At 40.6% G+C, this 24,341-nt stretch overlaps 1 protein-coding gene across 2 annotated transcripts in view; it reads right to left on the reverse strand.

Moving 5' to 3' along the window:
• The window catches only part of WASHC3 (WASH complex subunit 3), a 52,644-nt gene that overhangs the window by 8,480 nt on the left and 19,823 nt on the right, over window positions 1–24,341 (reverse strand). Inside the window, exons 5-6 of one of the 2 annotated variants that reach the window (XM_056117480.1) lie at window positions 23,571–23,678; window positions 4,738–4,802 (exon numbers count right to left, since the gene is read on the reverse strand). In XM_056117480.1, the coding sequence (XP_055973455.1) occupies window positions 4,738–4,802; window positions 23,571–23,678 (173 nt within the window). Of the gene's footprint in view, window positions 1–4,737; window positions 4,803–23,570; window positions 23,682–24,341 lie in introns of both variants that reach the window. The other variant, XM_056117479.1, reaches the window with a different exon arrangement.

The following is a 24,341-nucleotide window of genomic DNA, read 5'->3' on the forward strand; positions in this document are numbered from 1 at the left end:
CTCTCTCTCCTTTTGGGTACTGTGATTTGCAAAAGAGGCATTGAGTGGCAATCATGTTTGGTCTATAGTCTACTTTCAGCATGCTTCTCCCATCCTGGGAGGATCCTCCCAACACCCTTTATTTGGTGCTCCCTTCTCTATCTGAGCTGCCTTTTCCCTAGCATGTGTGGCTGGCCTCCAAGCCATGGAGTAAACCTCCTGGTACTTATCTCGGCTGTTCTTAGGTGTTAGTCTCCTATTATGTTACTTTATGTTCCCCAGATGAATGCAATCTTTCTATGAATGAACAGAAATTCTAAGACACAATTAATTTGCTCTAGATTTGTGAATGAATAAACACTTCAGATTAACCCTAAATCTTCCATTTCATTTTTCCCTAAACAATTCTTTGTAGGGACCAAAGAGATAGTAATAGGGGTAAAGGCACGGGCCTTCTAAGTGGCTAACCCCTGCTTCGATTTCTGGTATCATATGGTGCCCTGAGCACTGCTGACTGCGATCTCAGGAGCCACACAGCCCAGGCAGCGCGACATCCCTGGTCACTTGCTTTCTACTTACGGCCAGATGGACCTAGAATCTCAGAGCCCAGGGCCCTGAGCACCATGATGAAGGGCCTGCCACCTCCCTCCCCAATTTCTTCTAAGTGTAGGATAGTAACAAAGATGTTCTTTACTCAACTTTTTCTTTTTCTTTTTTTTTTTTTTTGCCTTTTTGGGTCATACCTGGTGATGCACAGGGGTTACTCCTGGCTCTGCACTCAGGAATTACTCCTGGCGGTGCTTGGAGGATCATACAGGATGCCGGGGATTGAACCCAGGTCGGCTGTGTGCAAAGCAAATGCCTACCTGCTGTGCTATTGCTCCAGCCCTGCAACTTTCTTTTTAGTGACGTTGTCAGCTAATTTTTACAAGATATATAAGACTAAGAATTGTTAAAAATTTCAAAACCTCTGATTTTTAAAAAGTTAAACATTAAGAAGCAGCAAATGTATCATTTATTTGATAATTATCTGCTATCTCCTTCAATTTTATAGATGTCTTAAAATGCAATGATAGTCACTTAGAAGGACAGCCAGGCTCACCTCCCGTATAGAAGCAATTTGCATTCAAAACCCATTTTATTTAGCTTTCAAATTTCTAGACACAAAAGCCAATCAAATAACAATGATTATCATCGTAAGATCTAAATTTCTTTCTTCATCAACCTCAATTTTCTTCTGTATTTAGTGCGAAGATCTAACTAAATTTACTAATAGTTATCAGTCTGTCTTACTACTTAAAGCTTTAAGAATGTTTCTTTACTGGGGCTGGAGCGATAGCACAATGGGTAGAGCATTTGCCTTGCATGCAGCTGACCCAGGTTCGATTCACAGCATCCCATATGGTCCCCCAGCACTGCCAGCAGTAATTCTGAGTACAAAGCCAGGAGTAACCCCTGGGCATTGCCAGATGTGACCCAAAATGAAAAAGAAAAGAAAAAGTGCTTCTTTACTAAAAGCACTTGGCTGAGTCTTCCTGGGTACTTAATATTCTAGATAAAAATGTAACTGTTTCCTTTGGTGGTACATTTCCTTCTTCAGGATCTCAGTCTTTTCTGCCAACACAAGGCTTATTGACATCTATGTAACTACCATTCCAACAGGATCTAAATTCCTACACTGGAAACTCCTGTTAATTCCACCTGGCATAAACAATTACAAGTGCCAGAGATGTTTTACTAGTACTGAGAAGCTGTCAGGTTGCTTGACTTCGATTCCAACTAGTATGCCTTGGGGCCAATGCCTTGTATGCATGAGGTAGTGAGTCAGAATCCAGGCTCTAGGCTGTGGGAGAGGAGCAGTTTTTCTGTAAGACAATGCTCACTGTTCCTGGAATTGTTATATAAAATTTGGAATGTTTCCTCAACATTTACAGACAGTGACATAACCTCACACTTGCTAAGTGGGACATAATCAGAAAGCCTTGGGAGTGTGGGGGGTCGGGGGGAGGAGGGATTCTCCCACTCTTAGTCATCTGGAGACTTTTTTAAGGTTGGAAATACCTAAAGGCGAGTCTTGAGTAAGAAATCAGCCCGTCCGATAAAGGGGAGGGCGTTCCATGGAGAGAAAAGGAATCACTCAGACACCAAAAGGGAATGGGAAAAAATGATGCATTGGGAGAACTGCAAGCAGTTTGCTAGAGCCACAGGAGATAGGCATATGGACCAGAGGGACACGAGATCTGGGACGTGATGAAAAACCTTTGACTGTGTCATTCTGCGATGTTGCAGGACACGCTGACAGCAGTGGAGAGCCACAGAGTTGAAGTGAGAATGAGTAGAAATAGGTCCACTCAGGCTTTCCGGTCAGACAGAAAAAGAAGAGAGGAATCAATTAGGAATAGTTAGGATCATTCCGGTGAGAGATGTGAGGGCTTGAGCTAAACCAGTGGACATGGAGAAATGTGGTCAGCTGTGAGAGAGAGAGAGTAAAAATGAGAGACCCATAATGACTGAGGAGGGGAAAAGCTCCAGGTGGGACAGTTGCAGGCCGGGTTGGCAGAGGGGGCCCCTGGTCATGAGTTTTTTCCTTTCTAGATATCTAAAGATAAGATATGATTTGAAGAAAGAATCTATTCCCATACGCCTTGAGGATGCCCAGAAGCCAGACCCTTTTGAGTTACAAATACCGAGTTTTTTGAAGAAACTGAGGCACTACCCAGAGAAGGAAAGGTAGACCCCTCAGCAAAGAAGAAACTTTAAGACAAACTAAAGTCGTGATAGAAATGTGAAAAAGACCATCAGGAATCCAAGGCTCTTCCCCTTGACAAAGCCTAGTGGTTATCTATCCACGAAGTGGGGACCAGGGGAAAAGCCCTACTGTGAGACCTGCACAGCCAACCCTGGAGAGACAAGCGGCTTCTCTCCTCTCTCTCCTGCCTTCCACCTCTTGCTCCTCTAAATAAAGTAATGTCACTTTAAGAACGTGCGTACATACACACTCAAATGTGAAAATCAGTAACTGATAGACAAGAGAAGGGGGTAGGGCATAGGGGAACCAAGAATGACTTTCCTGTTGCTGGTGTAGGGAGTTAGCTGAGGCAAAGGTTCAGTTTGCACATGGGGTGCAACCTGAAATAAAGACAATGGAACTTGACATGCAGCATATGCTGATGCTTCTAGGAATGTTAGTTTTTCCATTTATCTCATTTTCTCTGGGAGGGAGGGATCGCTAAAGGTCATTTTAGCTCCATCACAGCAGGTCTATTGTGTATTTCCAGAAGCCAAAAAACACGAGGTCATGGCTAATGTTAAATATATTTATAACACTCATTTCAAGGAATACCAAAATGTATCGGACCCATATGCTCAATTCACATTAAAATATATGTCACAATCTATCTGCTTTTTAAGTGTGTGTCAGAAACAATTTCCAAAACAAATACCAAATGTCCTGGAGCTGCTTCAGTTCAAATGAACCAACCCATGTTGGACGGACCGAAACTACTGGCTACTTAGCTATGTGCTAAAAGTAGATATAAGTTGGAAACTGATTCTTGTAGGTTTAAGACAGAAATTCTCAACTTTCCTATTTTGCAAGATAAAATATGACTGAAAGACTATTTCATGGTGTGTCACCTCTCAAAAAACACACATTTCTTGAAAAGCTGAGTGCTAAGAAAAATTCCAAAGCACACTGTTGGTACAGCATGGATGCCTGGATAATGGGGCTCAATATATCAAAGTTGGACTAACACCCCACACTAGAAAGATTCTTTACAAGTATCTAGATACTTGCAAAACAGACTAGTTCTGAACAATTCGTCAAGATACACTTTTATCTAGGATGAGCTATGCAGCTAGGCTTGCTTGGGTGGAATACATTCTTGTCAAATTTCTAAGGAACAATTTTTCAGCAACTCTCAAAAAATATCATATAGAACTCAAACTGGTATCTAGTTTCATTTCTTACCCTATTTATTGCTCCATCTGGCTCAACTTAGAACATGATAGTATAAATTTCCAATACAGTATTGAATCAAAACACTGGTGGGTAACTTGAAAAAAGAAATAAAAAAAGAAAAAGGCAGCACAGAAAGAAAGAGAGATGTGGTTGCCTGTGATTACTATACTGACACACACCAAAGGTATCATCAAATTTCATCTCTGTGGGAGCTCTAGATGTGTAACTGACGTGTGGAAACTGCTTCTAGAACGTGCAACCGATTAACAGTAGATTTTTTTCCATTTCTTTTTTTTTTGTATAGTATGACAGACATAATAAGGTAATTTTTCCAGTCAGAAAATATCTTATAGGGAAAAATATAAAACTGGAAAATTTTTTGTTTTTGGGTCATGTGTGGTGGTGCTCAGGGGTGACTCATGGCGCTGTGCTTGAGGGACAATATGTGAAGTAAGGAACTGAACCTAAAATCAGATGAGGGGGCTGGAGTGATAGCACAGTGGGTAGGGCATTTGCCTTGCATGCGGCCGACCTGGGTTCAATTCCCAGCATCCCATATGGTCCCCCGAGCACCGCCAGGAGTGATTCCTGAGTGCAGAGCCAGGAGTGACCCCTGAGCATCACCGGTTGTGACCCAGAAAAGCAAAATAAATAAATAAATAAATAAAAATAAAATCAGATGAGGACAAGGCAGTGACCACCCACTGTACCAACTCTCTGACCTGAAATTGTTTTTGTTATAACTGATAAACTCAACACTGGCACAATAATGTCCTTATATCAGAAGAATTACTTACTCAAGAAGATCTGGGTCTAGCCCTTCCAATATCATTTTGTTTCTTATTGCCATCACTGGAACACCCTAGGTAAAGGATGCAGGAAAAGAATGCAATTATTAAAAAAGCTCCTTTTAAGGTCTACATGTCACCTAATGTAAGTTCTTTAAATGCCTCATTTTTAAAAAAATTTTTATTAGTGAAACACCATGAGGTACAGTTGTAGACTTAAAAATTTTTGTGCTTGGGTTTCGATTATACAATGATCAAATACCCATCCCTCCACCAGTGCCCATTTTCTACCACCATGGATCCCAGTATCCTTCCCACCCCCATCCCCTGCATCCCACCCTGCCTCTGTGGCAGGGCATTCCCTTTTGTTCTCTCTCTCCTTTTGGGTGTTGTGGTCTGCAAAAGAGGAAATGCCTCATTTTTTAATAGCTTCTGTTTGGCTTTTCCATTAGTATGGATAGTATGAATAGAATTTGAATAATTTACTGATGTTCATCACGGTCCTCTCGTTGTTCATCTATTTGCTCGAGCGGGCCCAGTAACATCTCCATCATGAGACTTATTGTTACTGTGTTTGGCATACTGAGTACGTCACGGGTAGCTTGCCAGGCTCTGCCGTGCAGGCGAGATACTCTTGGTAGCTTGCCGGGCTCTCCGAGAGGGGTGGACGAATCGAACTCAGGTCGGCCATGTTGGCTGTGTGCAAGGCAAACGCCCTACCACTGTGCTATTGCTCCAGCCCACTGATGTTCATATTCTATTTTATTTTAAAAAAATTTTTGTTTTTGTTTTTGTGCCACTTCTGGCTATGCTCAGGGGTTACTCCGGGCACTACACTCAGGAATTACTCCTGGTGGTGTCCAGAGGACCATATGTGATGCCAGAGAGTGAACATGGGTCAGCCACATGCAAGAAAAGCACCCTATTCCCTGTACCATCGCTTTACTCGAGATTTACATTTTAACTGACTTCACATGGACTCACAGCTGTCCAATACCAATAAACCAAAATAAAATCATATGAGCTTATTCATCACTAACTCTGGGGCAAAGAAGTCAGATGCATACTCTTACTCTTTTATGCCACTGAAAGAAAAGAAAAATTGCTCATAAAAAAAAAACTCATATGATTAAAAGTCTTGGCTAAAATAGCGCAATGAATACTTCACAATATGAATGAATGTCTTTTCAGATAAAGATTCCAGAGTTTTCAACTCCTAAATATAGATATGTTAATGTTCTCTTCATAAGCAAATAGTTCAGGTTTCAAGGTCTGACAGAATTCAAGAACTCTATTATATACCTTTCCCATACCAATACAGATACCAATTAATGATAATTATCACCAAAAAAATTGAAAATGTGAATCGGAAAATTCAGGAAAAGAACCTCACAAAAAGCAAGAAAAGGGTAAGTCAGAAATAAATACAAATCTGCATTTAAAAAAAGAACGGAGTGGCTGGTAAACATTTATTGGTGGTTCACCTAAGAATCTAAAAGGGAGAAGATGTGTAATCAAGTCTCTTCGTCAACTCTGCCTTGTCACACCCATCCCCCAACAACAATCTGATGCGTTACACTTGAGAACCTTAATTCCATCAGGTTCATAAGTAAAGGGTGGGGGGTCGTAAGTGGCTGCATCGTGGTGCAGCCCCACGCAGGCCTCTTTATAGCATGTGCCAATATGGGTATGTACAGCCAGGGTAAACTGAGTCAGTAGGAAAAGCTCGGGGATTCCACATCATCTGCAGAGCCGAGGCGCTCTGAAGCTCAAGCACAATTTTTCTGAGCCCTTTCTGAGCACCAGGTCAGCTGGGGCGACCCCATTTTCTTTGCTGCTGGTCCCCGCGGGACTCTCCACGGGTGGTGAACGAGTAAATCTGCCTTCACAGCCCCCAACACCTCAATATTTAATCTTGTGATGGCAGTGCAGGGCTTGGTGCAGACCAGAGTGAGACTCAAGAAAGGCCAGTGGGCTTGAGAGCCCCTGAAGTATTGACCAGGGTGACTGGGAGATGAGGAGGGAGTTCATTGAAAATGAAAAACACTGAAAACTGGAAATTCACAGATTTTTACATGCACATACCTAAGCTTACCTCAGATATATTTCATAAGAATAAAGATAACCTGTCCAACTATTTTTCCTCCCCCTCAAACTGGTATTATTTTACATTTTATCCCTGCACAAATAAATACATTTAAGCACATGCAAAAATTTAAGAACACAGTATTAGCTCAATGTGCATAATTTTCAACATTAATGGCATGTGTCTGTCATAGGAATTTATAATCTTGACTTCTGAAATGGAGAAATGTATCAAAATCTTTAATTCTTATTTCTCCTTAAAATGCACCCCACTACCCCAATCCCAAAGTTACAGAAAAACGTCTAAGATGCCTTCTACAACCATTATCTCTTATATTGAAGGAGAAAAGATTCAAATTCTCTACAGCTAGCACGTGATAATGAGTTGGGAAAGCAAAGGCCTTTCTACTTTGCCAAATTTACAGAATACACACATTCACTAAAGATAGCAAAAATAAAATTGCCATTTACATCCTATCATAACTTAATTTTTTCATAGAAATTAGTAAAAGGTAAGCAATAAAGACTTAGATATGTTGCAGGAGAGATAGGAAAGGGAGTAAGGTGCTTGCTCTCCATGCAGCCAACGAGAGTTTGATCCCTAAGCACTGTTGGGACTGAATCCAGGAGCACAGAACTGGGAGTAGCCCTGAGCATCCCTGGGTGTGACGGCTATCCTGCCCCCACAAATAAGACTTAAAAGCACCCCAAGTATTCTATGGTTGAAATAATTAGAAGGCATCATGGAATTCTCTTCAAAACCACACTCCTGAGAGCAATCTTAAAAGTATTCTGAAAAGTAAAATATGTAGTCTTGGAAGACAAAGAAGGTAGAGGATAATAAAAATTTACAAAGTCTCAAGGATTAAAATAAAGGGAAAAAAAGCAGCTAGGAGCTTAGGGGCGTCCAATGTGAACAAACTGTATTTGGAATAAAGATTAAAACTAGCACCACTTTTAAAGAATAATACCTGAAACTACCACTTGAAATTTTTAAAAATCACTGTATCACTGTCATCGTCGAATTACTCGAGTGGACGCCAGTAACGTCTCTATTCCTCTCAGTTCTGAGATTTTAACAGCTTCTTCTTACTCGTCTTTTCCCAAACGATTGGAGGCTCCTTCAGGGTCAGGGGAATGAGACCTGTTGTCATTATTGTATTTGGCATATTGAACACACCATGGGGAGCTTGCCAAGCTCTGCCTGTGCGGGCAGGATACTCTCAGTAGCTTTTAAAAATAAAATGCAATTGCACTGTATTGTCCTCCGGTTGTTCATCAATTTGCTCGAGTGGGCCCAATAACGTCTCCATCATGAGACTTGTTGCTACTGTGTTTGGCATATCGAATACATCACGGGTAGCTTGCCAGGCTTTGCGGTGCGGGCAAGATACTCTCAGTAGCTTGCCGGGCTCTTCGAGAGGGGTGGAGGAATCAAACTCCTGTTGGCCAGGTTGGCCACGTGCAAGGCAAACGCCCTACCCGCTGTGCTACTGCTCCAGCCCAAAATGTAATTAAGAATAAAAATAAAAATAATTTCAATAGTAAAGAAGAAATTTAACAATTAAATGCCATTCAACTCCTTTGTGTTGGGCCTTAAATATGTCATAAAAACAAAAACCAAAATGCTAAAGTGTTAAGGAGAAACTAGAAGAGTAAAAAGAATAAATTTAACATTGTACTTCTTTTTAAAAAAATCTCTCAGTTTTTATTAACTAAGTTTCGAATGGCAGAAGGTTGATCTTCAAGCTCAACTATGTGATTTATTTATTATACTTTAGCATAATCCACAGGATATCACTGGAAAGGTTATATAAATAAGTTACAAAGCCGAGAAAACAGAAAGGAGGAGAAATGAGGTTGAAATTAAAAAAAAAGTTTCCTAAAATATAGCAAAAACAGTATGAGGTGGTGGAGTAGGGGGCAGTGGCTGGGAATGGGAGGATGGTGGGAAGGAAGTGGATGGAATTAGATAATCTCCCTCTTTTAACATTAGTTTCACGGATCTGATTATAGTCTAAGAATGAAAACCTGAATGCGTCAGTTCCATATCTGACCTAGTTTCCTAAAGCTGCTAGCGGTATAAGTATACAGACATTACCAAAACATTGTGAGTTTTCAGTAATATTTGTATATGGATAAAGTTGAAGAAACATACCTATAAGATCTTATCCCAAAAGAGACTTTACTATTATCACCACTCTACTGCTCATAATCTTTGATGCAAAAATAAATTGGCATGTGTTTCCAAAGGGTGCATTCCACAGGGACTAGGGGCAAGGCCTTCAATGACGTTGCTTAGAGAATCACTATTAGTGTTGTATTCTTCCGTAGAAGTTAAGGAAAACAGTCTGGTTTGTTCAACATCAAAAAGAAGTGTCTAATTTCTGATCTCCAAGAGACAAAGCTACTGGTGGTCGAAGGAGGACATGAGAGACCTCAAAGCTGAAGTCTACTGAACTGTGGGATTATTTTTGGCAAATGCTAATGGCAGCTTGTCCAACATAAGTAATGAAGGAGAGAGAGAGCGCAGCCATAAGTCTGATGTTCCAAAGAATCACGTCTGTATTTGCGTCACTGGAGAAAGTGTGTAAAGAAGCCACAGTAATGAAATTATGATGGCAACACTAATAGTTAAATAGTAGTCTCATATCACCATGAACGAGAGGTTGACAAGACTGCCAGTATCGGTATTTATTTGTTACTGTGCTCATGAAAGCCAACCTTTCATTCAGACCAGAAAATGGGGGCTGGGGGAACCCTCACACTGAATCCAACCCTTGTAAAGTAACAAAAGATGCTGCTTACATTTCAGGGCTTTCCCTTGGTTTAAGAACAGGACTCACAGTTCAGTTAGGCAAGACGAGATCTAAGTTGTTTTTTAAAGTTTTTTTCCTCTATCTAGGTCAACAATAAAGACAAATATCTATGATAAAAGGAGAGTACTTCATGTTCAGGGAGAGGGAATGAATAGAAGTTGAAAAGCTGCTATGGGTTAGAAAAAGTTCTCCTTTTTCTAGGGGACAGAGAGATGGGACAGGGGCGTCTGCACTTGTCTTGCACGCAGCCAACTCCAGTTGGGGTCACACAAGCAGGAGTGACCCCTGAGCACATATCCAGGAGTAAGTCCTGAGCTGAGTATGCCCCCAATCCTCCTCCCCCCTAAAAAAGAGAGTTTTAGAAGGCCAAAAGATAGTGCCAGGGTTAAGGCACTTGCCTTGCATGTAGCACCAAGCCCAGTCTGAATCTCCCGCACCACAAATGGTCCCCAAGCATCCCCGGAGTCCCTCCTAAGCACTGCTGGAGTGCGTGGTCAGAACAAGAATACAAAATTCTTAGTAATTAATGATAAAGATAAATGCACTGACTGAAACCACAGAATATTCACTTTTCTTTTCATTTTTTAAAAACATTTTTTAAACAATTGAATCACTGTGATAGACTCTTACAAAGCTGTTCATGATTAGGTTTCAGTCATTTAGTGTTCAAACACCCGTCCCTCCAAGAATATTCACTTTGAAACTAACTTTCCAAGAGCAGCGATGCATAGGGACTGATGCACTGTGTCACTCATTCAATGTCCTTACAAACCCATAGGCACCCCTCTGAGGAGACAAGGCGATGAACAGGCATCCCATGTGGTGATAGCAGCACAAGGGGAGACCTAGAGTCTGAGGTTCTGTGTCACCAGCACGTGGTCTTAACCAATTTCTGAATAAAAATCACTGGTGAATTTGGGCAAGGAAAAGAAGAAAGGTCGGGATGCTGTATTCACTGTATCACTGTTGTTCATTGATTTACTTGAGCGGGTGCCAGTAGCATCTCCATTCGTCCCAGCCCTGATATTTTAGCAGCCTTTCCTTACTCGTCTTTCCCAAAGCTGCCATATTAGAGGTTCTTTCAGGGTCAGAGAATGAGACCTGTTATTGTTACTGTTGTTGGAATATCGAATACGCCACGGGTGCTGTATTAGTTAAGAAAAAAAACTCGGGCATGCTGTACATAGGCCTGAGATACAGAGTTGATGGAAAGCTGGAGGTTGGGGTGTGCAATGCGTAGCAGTGCTCAGGGCTTACTTCTGGCTGCGTGCTCAGGGATCACTCCTTGCTGGGCTCAGGAGACCACATGGTGCTGGGGATAGAACCTGGGTCTGTGCCTGCAGGGGGAGCACCTTACCAACTGTACTATCTTTCCAACCACTGTGTGTGTGTGTGTGTGTGTGTGTGTGTGTGTGTGTGTGTGTGTGTAATTCAGTTACAGTCATGTCACTGTTCTCCAGTTGTTCATCGATTTTCTCAAGCGGGCCCAGTAACGTCTCCATTGGAGACTTTGTTGTTACTGTGTTTGGCATATCGAATACATCATGGGGAGTTTGCCAGGCTCTGCCATGCAGGCGAGATACTCTCGGTAGCTTGCCGGGCTCTCCCAGAGGGGCAGAGGAATCGAACTCGGGTTGGCCATGTTGGCTGCGTGCAAGGCAAATGTCCTACCCACTGTGCTATCACTCTGGAGACAAATACAACAGAACCCGGGTCTGTGCTTGCAAGGGGAGCACCTTACCTACTGTACTATCTTTCCAACTACTCTGTGTGTGTATGTGTGTGTGTGTGTGTGTGTGTGTGTGTGTGTTCAGTTACAGTATGGAGACAAATACAAAAGAAGTAGATTCCATTAGGTAAAGGAATATATAATTTTCATTTTTCCAAGATAAAACTCAGTATTTTGGAATCAACTCTATTTCCTTTTATAGTACAGTCAGTATGTTATAAACTCTAAACAATCTACAAGCTAAGTATGTTGCTGCATTTGACTTTTCTATGATTCATTTAAGGTAAATTCTCCTCAATCCACCTGTGTGAAGCCTTCTTTAGTCTGACATCCTTGTTAGAGTGTGGCGGAACAGCCAGCTGCCAGAAACAAAGTATTCGCAAAACAACATTACTGAGGCAAGCAATGCCTTAAAGAATAGCTAGAGTGAAAAATCTGCCTTATCAGTATTAAAATAGGACGAGGACACCGGTGGTATTAGCGAAGGAATCAAGATGGACAGACAGGTGTCAAATACAGAGGAAAACCCTAAGCTAGCAGCAACCCACAAGTCTTTCCCTCAGGTTTCTCACCTCATACATCAGAAAACGCCAGAAATTCAAAACCTGAGCTGAGCAGCATCATAGTTTACTGCTATATGAAAAATAAAATAGCAAATTAATATGGAAGGGCAAATACATCGTTTAAAAGCAATGTTTCCCTGTATTAAATGCATACACTGTATGATTTTTTTTTTTAGTTCCTTCGTTTTCTTCTTCTTTTTTTTTTTTTTGTGGGCTGCACACCTGCTGGTGCTCAGGGCCCTTCTGGCTCTGAGCTCAGGGGTGCGCCTGGCCGTGCTTGGGAAAGGGGTGCAGTGGTGGGATTAGAACCTATATGGAGGTGATCCTTCCATATGGGTCTCAGCAACGGCTGCATTCTTTCTCTAGCTCTGGCTCTCTACTTTTCCAGGCAACTTGTGTTGAAAAGGCAGCCAAAACATTGGCAATCCTAATCAGTAAGTCATTTTGAACTGGCATATGATTCTTCATCCAGGAATTCCTCAGGGGCTAGCTAGTTCATTGACTTTAGCATAGGGAACAGGAACTTTGGGAGCTCTTGGACAATAAGATAACAAAAAGCCAACTGCTTCGAGGTCTTCCCAATGAGAGACAAAATGACTCTTGCCTTAGGGAAATCTCTCCGGTCCTTCTTGCCTGAATTTGGATACAAACACTGAGAAAGGAGCCTTGAGCTCCATTTCCTGAGCTCGTTACTACTCGAATTCTGCTAGCTTAGTATCGCCTACACTTCTCTCTTTTATTTTAGTAAAATAGGCTTGGCTAACCAGTAATTACTGGGAAGAGTGAAATACTTCTTCTGTTCAATTTCTCTAAGTTAAATCTTTGCCAAATTTGGCTAATTTCAAAGGTGATGAAATTTGTAAGTAAGTAAATATATTAAATACTATGTGCATCCTTGATCCACATTCCTGGCTTAGAAACTAATAATTGTACATGTAGTTGTTATCCTCAATGCACAGAGTGAAGTTAAAGTACCACGGGGGGGGGGGGGGGGGGGGGGAATAAAGTAGCAGAGAAAGTTATTCTACCCCAAACCTTTATGCACCCCCCCAAATACTGACCTTGATGTTGAATAGCAAACTTTAGGTATTATAAAGGAAACAAGATAGACAAATATTACTGTTATGAATACCCCATTAAAAATTAAAAAAGAAATCACACTGTTATTAACAAATGCTGTTTCAGTGCTTCCCCAGTGGGCTCTGACTTTTCACTATACTGTTGATCAGCGAGGGGACGTTACAGCTGGAATCCTAATTCTATCCCAGACAAGACTGTAAAAACTGCAATTTCTATCCTAAAAATTGCACCTTATTTCAAGAGCCCTCTAACCTACCTGCCTGCTTGCCTTCACACGGGTCAAGGCACACACCTTCCTGCCCAATCTGTAGCAAAGATCAGCTGGGGAGTCTTCACCCTGGTAATGGAAGTCACATCCTTTCCCCCCTCACCCACCCCCCCCCCCCCCCGCCCCCTGCAGGTCAGCATCTACTGCTGGCAGCCAACACATCGGAACCACCAGAACCAAGAAGATTATTCAATTCACATTTCAGGTCAGCCAAAGAAAATAGAGCTGAAAAAAAAAAACCTAAGCGTCCAAAGAGACTGTTTTGGCAAATATGGTTTTAAAAAACACAAGTCATTAGCTTCTTAATGTGGAAGTCGGACTTTCCCAATACACAATTTATTACTGGCAAAGGATTCACCAAGGTCTGCCAGTAAAAAAGGGGAGAATTGTTGGAAAAGTGCTCTATGTACACAATTCCAGTTAAGTTATAAAAGCAATATGTAACTTGGTAAAGGCCTTGTGCTGCACTATTATGACAACAAACATTAAATCAGAATCAATTAACTGCCACATTTGGAACACAACAGTATTACTCACCGAACAATTTTGTGTAAAAATTGCTTTAAGAGGGGGAAAAAAAAAACACCTCAGAAAATGCCAGCAGGTGTTCCAGGAACATTCACTAATCATGAGATCCAAATCTGGGGAAATCAATGAATAGATCATAAATCTTGAGAACTGCAGATCTCATTTTCTGTATGAGGGAACAGAGGCCTTTCAAGGTCACATGGTCCGAATGCACGACAAAGCAAAGAAACTATTTGCCAAGCTGCATCCCAGGAGCACAGACCTGGTACTCTGAGGATTCCAACCATCTCAGAGAGAAACAAGCAACTGTTGGGAACTGTTTTCTTGCTTACATTTCTCAGAGAGAGACAGACACAGGTACAGAGATAAAAGAGCAAGGTCTGCTTATTTTTCTGTGATCTGGTCACTGTGACAGAAGCACTCATCAACCCCTGTTCAGAGGCGTTTACAAAATACTGCTTTAGTTATCTAGTGTTTGAATAAAGACTAGTGGGGCTGGAGCGATAGCACAGCGGGTAGGGCGTTTGCCTGCACGTGGTTGACCCGGGTTCGATTCCCAGCATTCCATATGGTCCCCTGAGCTACCACCAGGAGTAATTCCTGAGTGCATGAGCCAGGAGTAACCCCTGTGCATCACCAGGTGTGACCCAAAAAGCCAAAATAAAATAAAATGAGTAAAGACTAGTTAGTTATCTAGACTTAGAGGTCTGTGAGGAGTGGAACGGCGGCTGCCATGTCCAAAGAAAAAGCAAGGACCCATGAAGAGAAGGCTCTCTGGGTTTTTCTTTTTTTCTAATTTTTAAAAAATTTTTATTAGTGAAACCATGAGGTACAGTTGTAGACTTACAAATTTCTGTGCTTGGGTTTCAGTTATACAATGATCAAGTACCCATCCCTCCACCAGTGCCCATTCTCCACCACCACTAATCCCGGTATCCTTCCCACCCCCTACCCCAGTACCCTTCCATCCCACCCTGCCTCTGTGGCAGGGCATTCCTTTTTTTTCTCTCTCTCCTTTTGGGTGCTATGGTTTGCAAAAGAGGAATTGAGTGGTAGTCATGTTCGGTCTATAGTCTACTTTCAGCATGCATCACCCATCCTGGACGGATCTTCCCAACACCCTTTATTTGGTGCTCCCTTCTCTTTTGAGAAAGTCACAGCAGTTTATCCTGATAATTCAAGTCTCAGGAGAAAAAGAAAAATCTGTATTAGTAATTTGCAGGTTTTCTATGCCTTCCATTCTGAAGTATGTGGACACTATCAGGTGGTCAGGGATTTCAAGCTTTATACTAATGAAGGAACTGAAAGGTATGAAGAAACACCACCTACTCACAGTGAAATGGATCTCACCAACAATTAGGAAGCAAGAAAGAAGCTTACAAAATGATTCAGGGACTAGTGTGTATTAAGAGGCTGAGTATAAGAATACTGCACTCTGAAAAGGGACAAGAAACAACATGACTGGAATTTTAGGTGTTGGCTTGCGGAGTGACAAAGCATACTACTTTGTGTGGTGGTTCTCAAATTTTAGTGAGAAGCAGATTGCAAACACGAAACCCAAAATAACATATCAGGCTCAGAGAGTTAGCACAGCAGGTAGGGTGCACGCTTTGTACGTGGCCAACCAGGGTTCCATCCCTGGTACTATGTATGTTTCTCCAGCCTCGGCAGGAGTTATCCCTGAGAAACTTCCGGGTATGACTCCAAAACCAGTTAAGCAAATAAATACTACTATTACTATTAGAAAATACAAAAGAGTAAGGGCACTGTTGAGTTTCCAGAAAATAGGGAAATATTCATTTTGAAGATTATGTGTGAGTTTTATACTGCTATGGAGTTTTCATCTTTTTTAAAAAAAAAATTGGAAGTATAAGACCCTGTTGCCGTCCACTTGGTTCCAGTTCCAGAATTCAGTCTTCCAAACTTCAGTTTCAATAACATGTAGATCGTATAAACTTAAGATTGTGATAAACTTAAGATCAAATGGTCTTCCTTTATGTTAAGAAATTAAAACTAAATTATGAATAGTGGGTAAACAAAAGAAACCTTAGTCTCTCTCTGAGGTGAAGAAAAATGTGCTGTTTAATTAAAATCAACAGTAATACTGGGAAAGTGGATTAAAGTGCTAGTATTGATAAGGCAAGCTAGAATAAATTCCACTATCCCTTAGAATTAAATGGCTTTGGGTTCCCCTGTAAGGGAGCAGTCAACTGGTTTTTTTTTCTATCTGCATCTCACAGGAACACTATTCTCAGTGAGGCACAAAAAACTGAGCCACCTTAGCAGAATGGACAAAGCGATGAGAACACAATCAGGAAGCCAGGGGCTTGTGACTGGGGCAGAGTGATGCAAAGTCATCTAGACTGTTGCCCTATCACTGATGGAAACTGAAATGGGTCTCGAATGAGCCTTCACTTTAAAGTAGGGTGGTAGTCCACCTTTTCTTCTAAGTAAAAGTTACAGTTTTGTAAAGATAGAGATCAAGGAAAAGCAATTAGCTATGTAGATGTTGCTGAACGAGTAATATTTTTGGTGACTTAATGACACCAGATAGAATATACTCCTGGAAAAGTGCTAAGTAGGTCAAATGAACCCTCCCCTTGCTTAATTTTCTCATAAAGATTATGCTTAGAAACTCACAGCATGACTTAAAAATTTTTTTTTCTTTTTTTCTGTGGGGGGGGGACACTAAATTTATTTTTGGTGTTTTGGGGCCACACACACAGGAGTTCTAAGGGGCTATTACAGCTCTGTGCTCCGGGGGTACCTTTGGCAGACCTCAGGGGGTCACCAGTGATGCTGTGGCATGACCAGATTTTGGCCATGTGCAAAGCAAGCATTTTAACTCCTACACTATTTCTCCAGCACCATGATTAAGGTGTTTATGCTAAAACCAATATATATATATATATATACATATATATATATATACAGATATATATTTTTTTAAAGAGTGCTCAACTGAGAGTGTAAACTATAAACAATATCATGCTAGAAGGAGGTCAACAAAGCAGAAGATTGAGGTGATAATTATTAACAAGGGATATAAACAAATAGAAAAAAATGCAGTTTCATGTGTATGTATGTGTATGTTTATATAGAGCGAACCTGGAATTTCACAATGACTAAATCTCAAAGATCAGTAGCATTTAGCTGGAATGGAATTCATGAATAAAAATGATTACAAGGTAGTCTTACAAGGTTTTATGACAGAAGATACCTAAAATTCTACGCAGGTACATACGGGAGTTCTTTAACACTGGATAATGGAGTCCTTTAATAGAGCTTACAAAGACAATAGTTTTATTAAACAAAGCAGACTTGCTTTGCTTAGATTTAACTTTCTAAAGCATGTTGCAAACACATGTAGAATAAAAGACAAGCCTGACAGGAGACTATCTATTACCGGTGGCTTACTTTTGCTTCAGTCAGAGCATTTAATAAATTCCTGTCACCCTGAAAAATCTCACACCCTACAGCAGACAATGGAGGAAGTGTAGAAGCTGATTTAATTAATTCATAATTACGCTGGATCAAGAAGGCAGAACTGAAAGACGTAGCAGAAGTGTGAGGAACTCAGAGTGACCATGCCAAGGCCAAGGCACCCTCCACACCATCACACGAGCAGCTTCCATCTGTGACTGGTCATCCGAGAGTCACTTATGATGTCCTTAGGAAAATGAGACCTGCTGGGTGCATGGATGGTTTATCAACAATCATCGCCCAGGAGAGACTGCTCAGGGGTTAAGGAGGCAACAAGCAATGCATGAATACCTCACGGTCTTCTGTACACCACTGGGTGCTGACCTGAAAGCCCCCAAGCACAGCTTGGCATGACCCTGGAAGCCCCCAAGTGCCAATGAAGTGGCCCAAGTCATCCCGAGCATCACAGGATTGGAGAAGCATCACATTCTCAAGCTCCTGCATCAACTGCCAGTCTGCCACAGACTTTAGCCATGAACTGCCACGGGTGGTGTCACCAGGACCCGTGACCACCAGCCTCAACAGAAGACAAAAACCATTCTAAAAGGGTGAGAGGGACACTGGGAGCATTGATGGTGGAGAATGGGCACTGGTGAAGGGATGGGTACTCGAACATTGCTTGATTGAAATGTAATCACGAAAGTTTGTAAGTCTGTAACTGTATCTCATGGTGATTCATTAAAATAAATAAATAAATAAATAATTTAAATTTAAAATTTCTTTTAAATTTTAAAATGGTTTTCTTAGGTTCAATCCCGGCACTGAACCTGACATGGTCCCCCATATACTGTCTACCAATAATGATCCCTGAACACAGAGTTAGCCATGGCTAAGGCCGGAAAAACCAACAAACGAAACAAACAAAAACCCCCAAAAAAGCCAACTAAACTTATCATCACTTGTTGCCGTAGGAATCCATGAGATGAATAAAATTTTGATACAGTGATCAAGAAAAGGAAAAACCGAGTTTCAAAGGCTGAAAAACTTGCAGCTAATCTTGGGAAGAGTCTGTGATTTTTGTTTGAAAAATGAACAGGACAGAGAATCATAGGAAACAAAAGTTGGGTAATAAGATTCTGGGATATTGGTTGGCACAATAAATGAAAAACAGTAAAATTGAATTTAACTTGGATGGACTCCCAGTTTCAGGATGGCAGTGCACACACACACTATGACCCTCATTTTTCCTTGAAAATCACCCCCCACTCCAATACACACTACAACAACAAAAGAGCATAACTGGAAATGTATCATTTATAAATTTATATTGCAATTTATGAACAAATTTTAATGATTGCATGAATAAGAACTACTATGCAGAGGAATTATGTGGAGATGAAAGACAGATGTCTTAGCACAGCTGAAGAAGACCAAATCTGGGTACCTGAAGAGGTGGGGCTGCACAAAGCAGCATCACTTCTACAACCAATGAGGAAACGTTGACAAATGAGATATTACGGTACCAGCAGCAGACAAAAGGCAGAGAAACCAAAGAGGTCGGGGGAATGGGCTTAGAACAGGACAAAATCTGAGGTTGAAGAACAAAACCTTGTCCAAAATGATGTTGGAAGTATGTAAAGGGATATACCCGGTAGCCTTTCATTGTGTTGGAAAATGTACACTGGTGGAAGGGACGGGTGATGGAACACTGTACGACTAAAACCCAATCATGAACAACTCTGAAACTGTGCATTTCACTGTGATTCAATTAAAAAAATTTTTTTAAATAAATAAAAAGAACAGAACCCCTGCTCATGCTCACTGATACCAGGATTTAAAAAAAATAGGGCAAGAATTAAATCACTAAAAGACAAAATAAAATGGGGGCTGGAGAGGCAATTCCTCTTGCCTTGCATGCACGCAAGGATCTGTTTGGATCCCACACATGTTCCCCAAGCACTGCCAGGAGGGAGGGATCCCTGAGTGCTGAGCCATGAGTAAGCCCTGACCAACACTGGGAGCCATGAGTAAGCCCTGATCAACCACTGAATGTGGCCTCAAAATCAAATTTAATATAAAAGAATTCATCACTATTTCAAAAATGTTTTAAAGTAAAATTTTCTCTCTCTTTTTTTTTGTTTCGTTTTTGGTGCACCACTGGCGATGTTCAGGTGTTATTCCCGGCAGTACTCAGGGAACCATATGGGGTGCTGAGGATCAAACCCAGGTTGGTCGTGTACAAGGCGAAGCACTCTACCTGTTGCACTGTCACGCTAGCCCCAAAGTAAAATAATTTTCAAGACATTATAATGACATCTATTAATACAGTTTTTAATCAGAAGGCTTTATTTTGTGGGGGCGGGGGGTGGGGGAGATGCTCTACCTTTAAGCCCAAGGCTCAAAGATTCTAATTTAGAGGCCAGGGGTCAGAAACTCATATTTTGGCAAAGTCCACTAGTCTGTAATCCAATGAGCCAGTACAAAGAGAAAGCTCTCACCAAAACCTAAGCAAAGGTAAAATAGCACAATCCAGGTCTTTGCATACATGGGTAAATGCTGTGTACCAAGTATTGGTCTAGGTGCTGGGGCTGGTACACAAAAAATTCACTACTTTTATGGAATCTCCTCTACTGTGGACGACACACAAATTACGTCAAGTATATAGGTTGTTTGATCCCCACTGTGGTACTGGGGATCAAACTCAGGTCTCACACACACAAGGCAGGCAGACACCATACTACTGAAGTACATGCCTGGTGGTATTCTGAAGGAAAATATAGCAGACAATGGAATAAAGGGAATCAAGTCTGAGATAAGGAGGAAATACTTGAAAGAAGTGAGCCAGGAATCCCTGGCTATATCTGAGGCAAAAACTCCAAGACAGGATATTGGCCATGAAAACACATATATATGCATGTATTTTTCTAGGGGCCATACCTGGCTGGGGGCCTAGGAGTACTCCTGGCAGGACTCAGCCTGGTGGCTGGTGGTGCATAGTGCCCATGGGGGACATAACCTGGTGGTACTGAGGGCAATGGGGCTCTACTTGGCAGTGCTCAGAGACCAGGTGGTGTGGGGATTAAACTCAGGGCCATGAGCATGCTTGGCATGTCCTCCATCACTTGAAGTATCTCCCAGACCCCATGACTATATTCAAGGAACATTCTAAAGACCAGTCAAATTGGAGCAGAGTAAAGCTATATAATTAGAAACATAACAAAAAAAGCTAAACTGTTAGTAACTCTTAAGCCTGTGAAGAATTTTGGCTTTTACTCCCAGTGAAATGGTTAAGCCACATGATTAGAGAGTATTACACACACACACACACACACACACACACACACACACATACACACATGAAAAACTATGAAATGATTAGTAAGCAATATCAAGTGGTACCTAACCCTCAGCTTGCTAAATAAATACAGATAATATCTAATACCTTACCACACTGATGCGAGCACATACCATTGGTAGCTCACAATTGAATGTGATTTAATTAACACAAATCACAATGCCAGCATTCACAAATTTAAAGTGTTTAATGAATATTGATGGAATAAATGGGTAAGAGATTTACAGTGAAAAGGAAAATGTTTTTGAAGTTCTTATGAAATGAAGAGACAGTGCACCAGGAAGACAGCCTGGGATAGTGACCTTTATCAAACATTCCAGAGCATTCTCAGAATCTTATCAAGTGGACTTTTTTTGATTTCGACTTTAGAACTTAGAAATGACTCATACAAAATGCCTCTAGAGTAACAAAAATGTCTTTTGTTCAAACGTCCAACATACTCAAGAGTCCATCTCAAGTTTTCCTACCTAAATTCAAACTTCAAAAATTTAGAATTCATCATCCAATAATCCCACCTTATTCCTATTATCTCAATAACTTTATGTTTCCATTTGCAAGGCTTGGTTTATTCATTTTTCTGTCACATCATGCCTAAGGGTCTGACCTCTGAAAATACATTTTTTGGACAAGTAATTAAAGTGTACATGCTCTTCCCATCATCATCAGTGTAGCTTTGAAGAGTTAATTTACTCTTTCTGGTTGCCTGGATAGTATTTTTAAGATTTGTTTTGGTGAGAGGCTGGAGTGATAGCACAGCCGTAGGGCGTTTGCCTAGCAAGCAGCCGGCCCGGCTGAGCTGGGTTCAATTCCTCCGCCTCTCTCAGAGAGCTGGGCAAGCTAACCGAGAGTATCTCACCTGCACAGCAAAGCCTGGCAAGCTACCCAGGATGTATTCAATATGCCAAACACAGTAACAACAAGTCTCAAAATGGAGACTCTACTGGGACTGCTCGACCAAATCGATGAACAACGGGAGGACAGTGCAGTGCAGTGCAGTGCAGTTTTGATGAGAATGCTATGGTTAACAAAACGTTTTTTTTTTTTCCTTTTCTTTCTTTTTTTTTTTTTTAATGTAGGAGTACTGCTATTTATTCAGCCACTGATTAGGCTGATTGAATTTTGCATGGACTCCACAAAACTCTTTTTTGTTTGTTTGTTTTTTGTTGATCACACACCATGATGCCCAGGAGATCTGCAGTACTAGCTTCTCTAGCACCCCCCAAACAAAACTCTTATTTAGTATTAGCGTTTCTCTGTCTGGTAAAAGAATTATCCATAAGTACTAATTTTTTTGGTTGAGCGAAAAACAAACAACTAGCACCTTCACCAGGAAATTAACATCTGCTAGTACTGAAAATTGCAAATATTTTTAGTAGCATTTCATGTAATGATTTCCTAGTCATATAATATTAAAAGATACACGGCTCAAAAGATATGAGACTAACCACTGACAGACTGAATTAAAAATAAAAATACACACAAAGTACTGGTTGAACTTCACAAGAAGAAAACATCCAACCCCATCAAAAAATGGGGCGACGAAATGAACAGAAACTTTCTCAAAGAAGAAGTCCGAATGGCTAAAAGGCACATGAGAAAATGCTCTACATCATTAATCATCAGGGAGATGCAGATCAAAACAACAATGAGATATCATCTCACACCACGGAGACTGGCCCACATCCAAAAGAACAAAAGCAACCAGTGCTGGCGTGGATGTGGCGAGAAAGGGACCCTCCTTCACTGCTGGTGGGAATGCTGACTAGTTCAGCCCTTTTGGAAAACAGTATGGACAATTCTTAAAAAATTAGAAATTAAGCTCCCATTTGACCCAGCAATACCACTCTTGGGAATATATCCCAAAGAGGCAAAAAAGTATAGTCGAAGTGACATCTGCACTTGTTTGTTCATTGCAGCACTCTTTACAATAGCCAGAATCTGGAAAAAAACCTGAGTGCCCAAGAACAGATGACTGGTTAAAGAAACTTTGGCACATCTACACAATGGAGTACTATGTAGCTGTTTAGAAAAGATGAAGTCATGAAATTTATATACAAGTGATACTACATGGAAAGTATCATGCTAAGCGAAATGAGTCAGAAAGAGAGGGACAGATATAGAAAGATTGCATTCATCTGGGGAACATAAAGAAATAAAATAGGAGACTAACACCCAAGAATAGCCGAGATAAGTACCAGGAGGTTTACTCCATGGCTTGGAGGCCAGTTGTACACGCTAGGGGAAAAGGTAGCTCAGATAGAGAGGAGAGCACCAAATAAAGGGTGTTGGGAGGATCCTCCCAGGATGGGAGAAGCATGCTGAAAGTAGACTATAGACCAAACATGATTGCCATCCAATGCCTCTTTTGCAAACCACAGCACCCAAAAGGAGAGAGAGAACAAAAGGGAATGCCCTGCCACAGAGCCAGGGTGGGATGGGGGGAATGGGGGGTGGGAGGGATACTGTGATCCGTGGTGGTGGAAAATGGGCACTGGTGGAGGGATGGGTACTTGATCATTGTATAATTGAAACCCAAGCACAAAAATTTGTAATTCTACAACTGTACCTCATGGTGTTCTACTGATAAAAATTAAAAAATAATAATAAAATAAAAATAAAAATACACACAAAAATTATTTACACTAACAAGCGGGAATTAAGCCATAATATTTTATCAAATGAGTCAAATGAGAAGTACACTTTTTATTCCTCTATCTGATCCATTCAAGATTTGCAACAATAACTTTGTGCAAAGCAAAAAGAAAATATTGCATTAAACTGTTTGAAGTGTGAGACCAATTTTATTAGAAAGATTTGACTTCTCATTACTTTTAATCGGGATATTAATTAAAAAAATAAGAGTCATAAAAAAATAGAACATTTGGTTGCTTGGTTAGCAATTTTCTCTGATAGAATATTAACAACGAAGCCTTCAGGATTAAGGATTTCAAATGAGACTGCTAAACAGAGAAGACAGACCAAATCAACTTACCACTTGAACCATTTTGAGATATCTGGCATATCTTGGATCCTTGGCTACAGTTAAGATATTTTCTGCTGTTACTTCACTTTCCTGTGGTCCAGAGTCTTGTAAACTGTTCTGCTGTAGAAAGTATTGCGTATAAAACTTTAGACAATTCACAGAAGGGTCCATGATGTTACTTAAAAGGGGTGCTCTTATAATTCTAAAGCAATAAATATCAGGACAATAATCATATTTATAAATTTAAACAGTAATAATTTAGTTATGGCACATATATTTCTAAATATTTACAAGTACTTAAATGTGATTCAGTACACTGGTGAAGAGACATAGGTGTTGAAACACTATGTGACTGAAACCCAATCAAGAACAACTTTGTAACTGTATATCTCACCGTGATTCAATTCAAAAAAAGATTCAGAAGAAGCCGAACTTAATAGCAGCATTATTTTGCTCCTTTAAGAAGTACAAATATATATTCATGATATTAAAATATTAAAATCCCACTTTATTGTCCCCAGAGTGCTTAAGATAAGCTGAATTATCAGAGGACTTATTTTAAATAAAACTTTGAATAACATTAATAAAACTAATTTATAAAATGTTCAACTCTAATGGGCAGTGAACTGGTTTCCTAGGTATTTACCATCTACACAATTAAATTCCTCATTTATTAAATACTTTCTAGTCTAATTTATTTGGACTATTGACTATTCAAATATATATATATATATATATATATGTATACACATACATACTCAAATACCTTAGCAATGCCTT

Source organism: Sorex fumeus, unplaced genomic scaffold, assembly GCF_029834395.1.
Source record: "Sorex fumeus unplaced genomic scaffold, SorFum_2.1 ptg000003l, whole genome shotgun sequence".
NCBI classification, from domain to species: Eukaryota; Metazoa; Chordata; class Mammalia; order Eulipotyphla; family Soricidae; genus Sorex; species Sorex fumeus.